Below are 11,642 nucleotides of genomic sequence, written 5' to 3'. Positions count from 1 at the left end.
TTGATCAGTCATCTGTATCTGCAGGGCCGCAGAGATTATGGACACAGGAACTGTTGGAATTAACGCTGCACCTGGAGGAGTTGGAGGGGGAAAAGCTGCTGGTTAAAGTCCAATTTTGACAGATTGTGCAGCTCTATTAGGACCATTTAAAGGAAAAATCACCTGTTAAGGCAACTGTAAACAAAGTTATATATATTCCCATAAATCATCTTCAGGGGGCATGCTATTTATAAAACCCATCTTGTTTCCTTTATCAAACATAGATTAGAATTAGAAACAATACAGCAATAAAATGTAAATAAACTATCCATCTTATCGTGTCAATTATATAATTTAGTCTTAAATTTGTATTTTCTCACAAAGAAAAGAAAATATAGTAGGCTATACTACATGGCAATGAAGCACAATGCATTCATTTGTCTCCCCTTGTCTCATATCATGTGCCATTTTCTTGATTTCAGTGATGCAATGTGTCTAGAAATAATCGTTTTCAGTCATTTAAAAAAACAAAACATTTTTGTGTTTGACAAAGCTCTTAAATAATCTATTTTCCTACTCTTGTTTTATGGAAATAATATAAAATATGACGTATTACAGCATTGTGGGTTTATTGTGATAAATCATACCCAACCACATAATTAAGCTATTACAGAGTACCTCAGAGAGGCGGGGGGGGGGAGAAGAACTGCAGAGAGACCTCGCTCCCCTCCACCTCCCCAACCCAAACCTTTGAAATGATCTTTAATGAGTACCAGGTTTTCACCCGGGGACGCGATTGCCATCAACCCCCCCTGTAACTTAATCTCATCTCCGGCTTGATCAGCGCAGCTCCGCACGACGTCCGGGCTGCGCGGTGTTGAAAGCGGCCGCACCTCCTCTCGGTCCTCGGGAGGAGACGCAGCGGGGGTGTTGTGGACCAGGACGGGACAGTCGCCGGTATGACTTCACTTAACTCAGTGAGGGGGGACACTGGCTGTGGCTGTGTGGTCACTGCTGAGAAGAAGCAGCATCAAGTTAGACGGAGGCAGCTGGGGAGAAAGGTTGGAGAATACCGGAAATGAAGCTGCTCGGCTGTCAAAATAAAAGTCACGGGTTTTGCTGTAGGAGGCAGAAAATGACCTCACACACCATAGTAACTACCGGTAGATTGAAATAGAAAAGTAAATTTCTTTTTTAAACTATTAACTGGTTTCAGTCTGCTGTGCTAATACTATAAAGGACTGATATGCTACCAATGTGTAGCCTAATAAGTTGTTGTCACCACTGTTGAAAAAAGCTAGCTAACTTAACTTACAGCTCGACGTCGAGTGCAGCTAGCATAGTCATTTGCAGACTGATTGGCTTTGCATGAAGATTAGAAACATGATGAAAATGCACAAAACCTGTCAGTAAGTAGCCTAAGTACGTCTAAATCTGTTTTTGTCTCTGCTGTTTCTATTCGTAATGCTAAGCTAACTGTTTCCTGGCTGTAGCCTATATGCAGGATATCAGACACATGATAGGCCTACTGAGACTGTTCTCATTATATACTTTTAGTTTATCATTAATCTGTGAAGCTCTTTGAACTGCAAGTAGGCCTGAGCGAAAAAATAAGGTGACAAAGTTTTGAATGAGTGATGTAGAAGTGTCACTTTATGGGCAGTTTGTGTTTGATAGGAAACGGAGCTTCAAAAAGTAAATATTGCATTGATTTCATGCGAAATATAACACATTTGTATACTACATCTTCAGACGACAAAACGATTTAATTTTGAAAGCCACACCGGAAGTTGACGCTGTCGTTGTGTGTAGCTTCACCGGGGCAGTGACAGCTCTGCTCTCCCTCTCCCTCCTTGATCGCAGCTGGACGAGGCTCCGGGAACATCACACCACTTCTGCATCAAACTCCTCTGGTCCACAGCGAGCAGCAGCAGAGCGGAGACCATGGGATTTTAACCTGGACACTCAACATGAAGACACACCTGTAGTTTCAGTGTTTCTTACAGCCCTCGTGTGTTTGTTTGTGTTTGTGTTTGTGTGTGTGTGTGGAACAAGTTTACACCTTTGCACTGGATGCTGAGATGCGCATAAAGTGACAGGGGTCCTCATCTCTTCTAAAGTCCTCACCGAGTTATAAAACGCCATGAAAGGTGAGTAGTTTGTGCATGCAAGTTTGATTTAAAGTCACATATTGGAAATTGATTCAGTCTGTTTCTTTTATAATTCAGTGCAAGTTGTGAAATACTTGCAAGAAATTTGGAAAAAACAAAACAAAACAAAACAAGCCTTGCACATTGCACATCCCAAGTAAAACTAAGCTCATTTTTGGCATCTAAAACAAGAAGAGAGGTTTAGATACAGCTACCAAAACAAACGTTAACGTGCCATGGAAAAGATCGCCACCTGTAGAGCGTGTGGTTTGCACAGTTTCATCACTAACTGCTGTGTTTGTGCTCAAGCAAGCAGCCAGTTTATTACTTGCACAACACAGTGTTTTATGATGATTTCACCGAGGTGGCAGGTCTGATTTACTTGGCATCGCCGCCTCTTCATCTAGTCTAACCCCCTCTGACTGCCCACCAACAAACACACTCTCCGCTCCAACCCTCCCTGTCTCCCATGCCCCAACCCCACCACCACCACCACCCCGGGTCCCATCTGTTCACCATTACCAGTGATGTTCTCTGTGCTCTGTTCCAGTGTAGTGTAGCAGAGTGTAATTAGGGTTTACTATCAACAACCCAGAGAAACCGCAGCCTGTGGCTTTTACAGTTCTCTGGACCTCCTATCTGCACACACACACACACACACACACACACACACAGATACAGAGACCAGAGATGATCCTCTTGCTACAGTATCTCCAACTTTAAGCCTTGTTGGCTGCCTCCTCTCTCCTAAAGTGAAATCATTGTATTCAAGGCTAACATGATGAAGTCTTCTTGGCCCTGTAGTGTCTCTCTGTGATTTGACTTTTGTTTGTGGAGTCTTTTACCGCCTGCTTTAAACACAATGTGCCCCCAGTGGTGTGTGCGTATGACCTATTTCTGTCATATGTTTCTGATTATGTCACGCAGACGACTTTGCAGACGAGGAGGAAGTACAGTCTTTTGGATACAAGAGGTTCGGTGAGTGAGATGATTTTTATTTTTTTCCTTTTTCTGAAGGTGGAAGAGAGAAAGGTCAGCACACTTGGAGCTCCAATAGTAAAACTTTTATTGTTTTCAAAATTAGACGTCATGAATTAAAAGGTTACGTGTGTGGGCTTTCGACTTGTCTGTTTACAGGGGGCATCAGGTCTAACTACAACCTCTAGTTAGGTTGTCGGAGCTTCATCTGTGCTGATATTTGTCTCAGTCACTGATGCTTTCTGCTTCTTTTGGGTTGAACATAAATGCGGCTGACAGTCTGTGAGGTCCGGCTCACCGCAGGCCCGACCACCGCTGACAGAGCTCCCCAGATCAAGAAGATTCAGAAACCCTCCTCCGTCTTTCATCCGCTCGTGCTGCTGCTGACTCACACAAACACGCAGCGAGGACCCCTCCGAAAAAAAAAAAAAAAAGTGGAGCTACTCGAACTCCAAAAACTACGGTCCCGCTGCATGCCGTGGTGTATGCGACTGTTGTGGTGCGACTCGTGCAGACAAGACGACACATGCATTTGGTTTGTCTACTCATGCATGTCACTCAAAGCAGCCAGGGACTCGCTCCTATTTGTTCAAAGGCCATCTGGACTCTTATTTGGAGGTTTTTATAAGTTTTCCCCGCTGACTTGTACGTCGGTAGTGATCCAAACAAGATCGGAATGATAAGGATTAAAACGCTTAAAGGGTCAGTTCACCCAAATGACAAAATGCAATCATACTGTACTTTCTCACATACCTCACATTATATCCAGCCAAGCGTATAGTTTAGATTTTGTTTTCTCATTCCCACATTTCTGCCTCTCAATACACTGGTGGTGATCAACTGAACTACAAAAAAAAAACAAAAAACACATGAGCTTCCTACCTTGCAGAACTTTATTCTACAAGATGTTTTGGACGTCTTCTCAATAGTTTCTTGTTTATTACCCACATCGTGTCTCCTGATCTCTGTCAGTCTTGCATTACTCAATCATAAAAGTCATTCCTCCAAAGAACCTGCATCCCTGCACTCAGTCCAGACCAGACTGTTTCTCAACTATGGCTCCAAGCTTCTGCATGCTCCTCTCCTAAAACCTTTAACACCCCAACATGCCTAGATAACACCACCTCCCATGTCCTCGCGCTTATTAAACAGACATAGACCAGTGCCAAGTTCTCCCACTGAGCAGAGTCCCTTATCTATAGGTGGCTTTGTATAAGAGCTCCTGCCAAATGAGGAAAATAAAGCACTCACATTTGAACTAAAGCTATTGATGTGACTACTCACACAAACAAATGATGCACATTTACTCGTCATTAAACTACAATTTTGATTCTCAAAATATAAAATACAACAGCATGTGCTCTCATTACTCAGAATAATCCACAGACCTCAATGTCAACACAATTCATTGGTGTTTTTGAAGTTGTGGGCGTATTTCATACCAAACAATGAATTCCCATGAGCAATATGTCCTATAAAAAGGAAAATTATGTCCTTTTTACAATTGGGTTGAGTTGACTCTTTAAAATGAGTCCCATCTTTCCCGTCTCGCCAACTCGTAATACGGCACATTCTGCCCTTCCCTTCGCCTGATCTCATGGAACATGCATGTTTACTTTATCTTTCTTCAAGGGATAGTTCAGTTCGAGACGGAGTTGTTCGAGGTAAATTCATGCAAAACCCCTGATGCGTGTTCCCGACAGGGGCAGTTTTTCGGCAAGCAGTCTCTGCACTTGCCTCAAAAACGACTCTGTCTCGTAACGTTACGTCATTATCTCATAGCGTGGTGAATGTGCAGGTCACAACTTGTCCACCAGAGCGTTTTGGAGTTTTTGGATTGTGTATTTGATGAGTCTGATGAGGAAAACCAAGAAATCCCACTAGCCTCCATAGCGTAGCTCTGAGCAGCTCGCGGCTCTGCTCCGCTGTTCTAAAAATAGCTTGCACCGACAATTAAAGGTAACAAACCTACTACTAGGGCTATGGGGATTATGGCAATGGGCCAATTTGCCAAAATGTTGAACTATTCCTTTAAGTGTTTTTTTTTTCTTCTTTTTTCTTTCTGCCTGCACAGTGTAGTTTGTTCTGCAGTTGCTGCTCAGGAGATTTCCGAGGCAGCATGTTTGCCATTGAATGCATCATGCTTTTGGAGAAAAAAAAAAGTTGGGGAAAAAATCAGCAAAGGGCAAACGCCGTGTCACACAGGCACTCAAACACATCATTATTATTCTCCTTAGAGACAGAGCTCGTGCTCCATCACTGCTCTGTTGACTCAACATTGATTTGGGATCAGGAGCCTCTGTGTCTCTGTGCTCAGGGTGTTGCTGCAGTATGACTCATTCACACACAGTTCAGCCGAGGTCCATGAGAGTGGATGTAAGGCGGCGGACGACAGCGCTGTTGAACCCAGCACCAGCAGAGGCGACTTCAAACTGTGTAAAAAAACACAATCTCTTTCATCCCAGTCACCCGAGTAGAGGCATCCTGTTTGTCCTGCTCTGTGGGCGCGTGTGAGTCCCGCTCATGGATTAGATTAGAGAGCTGTGGGGAGGGGAGCCAAATCCAGCTCACTTTTAACTTTATTCAAATGAACTCTTGACATTCGGAGGAGTAGGAAGAGAGAGCTGTTGAACTCTGAGCCGAGTGTTGTCTGTCCTCTCAGGGACATGGCAGCTGTTTGGAGGGGTCGGCTCCAAGGGCCTGCCCCCCCTCGCCCCCCCCCAAAAAAAAGTCTTTGTTGTGCAACAGAGCTGCATTCATGCAACCCTTCATTCTTCCACTATTAGCACTGTAATCTCAGTAATAAGCAAACAGTTATTTCCTCTCTGAATATTTTGCTTTCATTCGCTGTGCTCTCCCAGGGGACAGATAGGGTTTAAATTATTGTGACATGTCAGAGCTGTGAACCGAGAAATGGATGAGTTAACACAGCAACAGAGCAACAGAGAACCCTCTATCCTGCTGCTTTTACACAGCGAACATTGGTTAGAAACTACATACAGAGAGCCACTGGGCTTTGCTTTTCTTTTATACACACAATTCAGATACTGATGTTGCAAGTTTGTATATTAGCAAGTGAGCTGCTGAAGAGCAATGTGTTGTGTGGGCGTGAGAGAGAATGAGAACTGGAAAGCACTTTAAAATTATTACATAAATCCGACATCAAAGAAATAACAAATGATGAAACAAAGATGCTATAGGGAGAAGAATTGTGTATATTTTCGGAGAGACCATTCGATTTTTTTCTGATTTTTCACACAAGCACTTGAACATATCGCAAGGAAAGTGTGCATCTTTGTGCTGAAATCTGAAAATAGTATGAAAATGTACTTGCAGTTGCGAGTAGATTTTCATACCATACTGAAATGATTGACTGAAGTCAATAATTTCTTTGAAATGCATTATATGGTTTGGAAAATGGACTCCAGTGTTGTAAAGTATGTGAGATTTGTAGTTAACAGGCTAAAACATGTATAAACCCGTTTTGGCGAGATGCTTCAGAGCTGTGGTATAAAAGAAAATCAGACTGTGGTTTGTGTGCTTTGACTTTTCTCTATAAAGAATGCATTAGGAGAGATAAAGAGGCAGTGAAATGCCTGGTAGCCTCATCTTCCAAGGAGGTTGTTTACAAAACTCTCCCCCCATTCCTGGAATTCCAAGATTAGATGCACTGATCTGAGTTTTGCGAAAATACACTAATGCAGTTGTAATAAAATTTCAACACAGCTTTCATTCACTTTCCTCGCTGCTTTGGCTGTAATTCACCACCCACACCAGCAGACTCAGCCACGCCTCCCCCCAGCCTCTCTGTAGGGAGTCAGGTTTGCATTAAATAGTACAATGTGTAATCAACACACATGTAACAAGTAACACATCTTGACCATGTGTTGAAATATCGTTAAAAATACCTTTGGGGCTGTTTGCTGACGTGCAAAGTAACGAATCAGTTTTCCGAAGGTCAGAAGGAGCCCAATGGGAACACACACACACACACACACACACACACACACACATGCATATACATGCACACACATTGTCAACAAAGTGAACTGTTTCTGATTCTGTATATTACACAAACGTCATCCAGAAGGCATGCATACATGTATATTTACACTTTCCACTCGCTTGTATACAAGTGGAAATGCACACACACACACACACACACACACACACACACACAGAAACACACACACACACACAGAGGGACTGAGTGAATTCATATGGTAATCCCATCTCTCTCCCTGCCAAGTTGAAGCCAGGCCGGAATTGCTTCCACAGTGCTCAAGGTTTAAACATATTTATTTTTCTGTGGGGGGTTGACACAAGAAGGCCATCAGAATAATAACAAAACCTACCTGATCTCTGGCTGAACTCTTTCAGAGCTGGTATAATAATTGGTCCCTGGCAGTCAGCAGATGCCCCCGGCCCAACTCGACCCATGGGCCCACGAGTCACTTAAAACCCATAATCACTATAAAGTTTGTGTCACAAATACAAAAAGGAGCGGAGGTGGCGTGGGTGGTTGTGTATACTTTGACTGAACCTCAGTGGGATATGTGAATACAGAGATCAGTAAACACTGGAGTCGGACTAGATTAAGGAAAACAAGCGTTGAAATGCAACCAGTAGAAAAAAGAACTTCAACCCTGATACACAGATTTCCCCTGTTTACTAGTTTGTAAACCAGCGAGGAAATGGAGCTCCACAAGACTGTGGTTTGCAGACAGTTGTAGAAAGAAAACGGATGTTATGTTTTCTTTAATTAACTGTATTAACTTTTTTCAGGGTAGCAAATGAGACCATGAGTCACTGAGCTCCCAGTGGTGCCTGTTTTGTGAGGTAATTTGACTGTACGTTTTAGAAACTAACCACTAAACTGCTACTGGTTGATTCTGTATTTCTTGGCACACGTGTGTATTATTCTAGTTACATCAATGAAAGGTAATAAACTGAATTATGTCAAATATAGCTGCAAATAAGACAGAAAAACAGCTTAAAATACAGTTAAATAACAAACAAACAAACACAGTTAGACTGAAGCAGCCAAGTTGTCTGGTTAAATAGAGGAACAAGATGTTAGTTACTCCACAAATAGTGGAGCAGCAGAAAATGGAAAACTCAGAAAACTGATCTCCAGGTCTTAGGTGAATTTCTTGGTCAGTGATCAAGTGAAGATTTCAGAAGCAGAACCTCAGAGGAGTCACCGCAAGATCCAAACCCTGAGTAAACCTCAGAAACAGAAAGGCCAGGCTACAGTTCAAAGTCCCATGATCGAATGAAACAAAATTCAAGAGGGAATGGTACAGAAAATAAAGAAGAACTAATGACCCACAGCCGCCACCTCACCAGTCCAACACAGCAGTGGTTGTGTTATTGCCTGGACCGGCTTTGCTGCCAATTGAACTGGCACCCCGGCCTGCAGAGACGGTCCCACCGCTGACAGAAGCAGCAGGACGAGTGCAGAGGAAGACAGGAAACTCACAGGACAACATTTCATCATTCAGCCGGACAACAGTCTAAATATACGACCGAGGCAACCGAAGAACTTCTCAGAGGGAAGAGGTGGAATAACCTCGACTGATCTCCATCCAGTTGAGCTGCGCTGCGCTCGCTGAGGACCAAGCTTCAGGCAGAGAGACCACACAACATGAAAGAGCTGAAGGAGGCTGCAGTTGAGTCCTGAGAGAGCGTCTTCTGCTTAAGTCTGTGGCTCAAAGACTTAAAGCAGGCAAAGGAGTTTCCATGAAATATTAAACCTGATGATTTTTTTTTTTTTTTTTACTTTACGTGATCGCCTGTCCGATAACTTACAAACTTTGGGCACGATGCGTGAAAAAGCCATTTTCTCCTTCTCACTTCTTTCTTTATTAATGTAAACCCACTTTAAATGACGCAGACTTTGGCATTTCAGTATATTAAGTCTATGTCAGTGTTTTATTTCAAATTGACTGCTGCAGCGCTGAGCCTTAAAAACAAAACTTGTACACATGGGGTCCACCAAGGTCACTTAATGTTTTTGGACACATACGTAGCTTTGGTCTTGACCCTGTGTTTAGGCCACATTAAGTTAGCGAGCAACTCAAACCTCATGAAACAGGCCCGCAGTTATTTCCCAGCTTATACAAACAAATGTCAAATATTAAATTAAACTGTTGCAATGTGTTTTCCCCTGTTCTATAAAGGAATGAGACCTGAGTTGGAAATACAGGGGAGGAGGTAAGGCGAGAGAACCAAAAAAGTAAAGTGCAAGCCGCCCCTGTCAAATAAAAGATGTAATTTTTCACAGTTCAGTTAAGTTACAGTTACATAAATGGCATTCACCACTACACTGTGCTGGATCTCATGCCATGCGAGGCTGGATGCTAATACTGGACGATGGGCCCTGGAGGGGGAGTGGGGGGGGGTTACTGGAAGTTGCATGTTGGTCTCCAGGTAGAAGTCAGAGCAAGTAGTGAAATAGATGAGACCTGATGGCTCCGTGCAGCAGGTTCTCATGGGATCTCCCCTGATGTCTGTATGGGGGTCTTACTCCCTCTGCTGCTGTGTCTGCTGTTCCCACACATGTGGGTTCGGAGAAGCCGGACTCAGGAGGTTTGTGGCCGGCGTGGAACCCAGAGTGCACTAATCTATTTCCTGCACTTGTTATGGTTTCTCCAGCATGGCCTGGAACATTCCTGGAGCCGAGCGCGGCGTTGGGGTGTCTGTGTGCCTGGAACCAGCTGTGTCAGCATCGCCAGGGCTTGGTTCGGTCCGGTGGGTTTCTCTGGCAAAGAGCATTCCCCCGGCTTCACAGGCACCTTTAGCCGTAGTCATAATGACAGCTCACCCCGCCACCTCATCCATCCCTGTTAACATGGTTGTGTTAACATCACTAGCCTGCCCTTGTCAGACACTGACACGTTTAATACAAACTGTCTCGTGAGATTTTGCAGTTTGTTTGTCAGAGAGTCTGATGAGGATTTTTGTGCACTTTGCTGTGGCTTTTTGGCCGTTTCGCAGTGTTGTGTTGTGGTTTTCTCAAATTCTGCCTCTTGGTTCTTTCATATAAAACATTTTGTGGCAGGTCTTCTTGATCACTTAATACTTCTGTAAAATGTACAAAGATTTCTCCACTGTCTGCCATACCACTGTCAAAAAATTTCCTCTGGCCTTGAGACTTAGTCAGCATGCCTTCGCAAACACATTTATTATCATTATGTGGGTGTGCGTGTTAGGCTCGCACTTGTTTCCTTTTTTTTCTTGTTTCTTCTCTCTTTGCTGCTAACGTTTGCATTTTCTCACACTCGTTCGCATTTCATAATACTTAATTACATTCAGCTAAATTACTGTTTTAGCATCTCTCAGCTCATTGTTTTGGTTAAATGGTTCATAACGTTATTGTGCCAGTTTCACTAATGTCATCAGGAAGTCTTTCAGTGAAATAACACACTGTATGCTACCTGCCCAGTTTCAAACAGCAGACCTGATGTAGCTAGCTACTGTATAGCTGATAAATGCTCATGGACATGTATCAGCAACTGGTGGTGACCAAAGTAGAGCTAAAAGGATTTTTTAAAATTATTATTATTTAACCTTTATCTAACCAGATAGAAGACCTATTGAGATCAAGACCTCTTTCACACTGGTGACCTGCAAGAAGGCAGTAGCACACATCATAATGAACAAGACAGGTAGACAACAATAACAAAACATTGAAATATAAAGTGCGAGCAAATTTGACAAATAAAGTGCAGTTGTTATTGTTACAGTAACAATTTATGAACATAGGCACTGTTCGAAGGATTTCCGTTGTCAGTTTCTTAAGACAGAGCGGGAAATTCCCAATGAAACAAGTTCTGATAATTTCAGCTCAGATTGGAGGGCATCCCAAGAAGAGGGAGCAGAGAAACCGAATGCTTTTTTTCCCGTTTCAGTTCAGGAGCAGAGATACAAAATGTAATTCGAACGTAAGGCGGCTTCCAGTTCTCCAAAGAAAAGTACATAAATAAGTAGGAGCCTTGCCAAGAAGAGCCTTGTAGACCAGAGTCATCCAGTGTGTGAACCACCTTACGTTCAGGTAGGGCATGGCAGCTTTGGCATAGAGTTCACAGTGGTGGGTGAGGCGGCTACAACCAGTGATGAACCTCAGTGCACATTGGTAGACCGGAGTCAAGGGTTGTAGACAGCTGGTTGAAACACACATACACAACATCGCCATAATCAAACACAGGCAAAAAAAGTAGCTGTAGTAGTAGGATAAGGACATTGTGGATAATCCCAAATTACTGATATGTTGCTCAATATCTGATAGACAAGCAACTGCTTGCTGAAAAGATAAGGTTGAAGTACCTTATGGAATATGTAAATGTGTTTGTATTCAGCCAAAATGGCCAAAAATCTGTGGAGCCAAGTTTAAAGTTTGGTGAGATGCTTCAGACTGAGCTCTTGTGAACGCTCCAGACTGAGATGTACTTAAAGGGTAAAGTTGACCTGAGCTCGCAGCAGGTCAAACACCTGTTGTAGAAAGCAGACAGAGATGGTGAAGCACTTAGTGCA

General features: G+C 43.1%; 1 protein-coding gene across 1 annotated transcript in view; it reads left to right on the top strand.

Annotated features, from left to right (window-relative positions):
- The first annotated feature begins 1,834 nt into the window (after positions 1–1,834).
- LOC146966736 (collectin-12-like) overlaps positions 1,835–11,642 on the top strand; it is a 38,292-nt gene continuing 28,484 nt past the window's right edge. Inside the window, exons 1-2 of the mRNA XM_085762596.1 lie at positions 1,835–2,129; positions 3,057–3,107. Coding sequence (XP_085618722.1) covers positions 2,123–2,129; positions 3,057–3,107 — 58 coding nt within the window. The 5' untranslated portion in view covers positions 1,835–2,122. The remainder of the gene's footprint in view (positions 2,130–3,056; positions 3,108–11,642) is intronic.

The sequence above is a fragment of the Trachurus japonicus genome, chromosome 20, assembly GCF_045865225.1.
Source record: "Trachurus japonicus isolate A0001 chromosome 20, Traja_1.0".
NCBI lineage: Eukaryota > Metazoa > Chordata > Actinopteri > Carangiformes > Carangidae > Trachurus > Trachurus japonicus.
The sequence above is the reverse complement of the archived record's forward strand: the minus strand, read 5'-3'. Positions and strand labels throughout refer to the sequence as shown.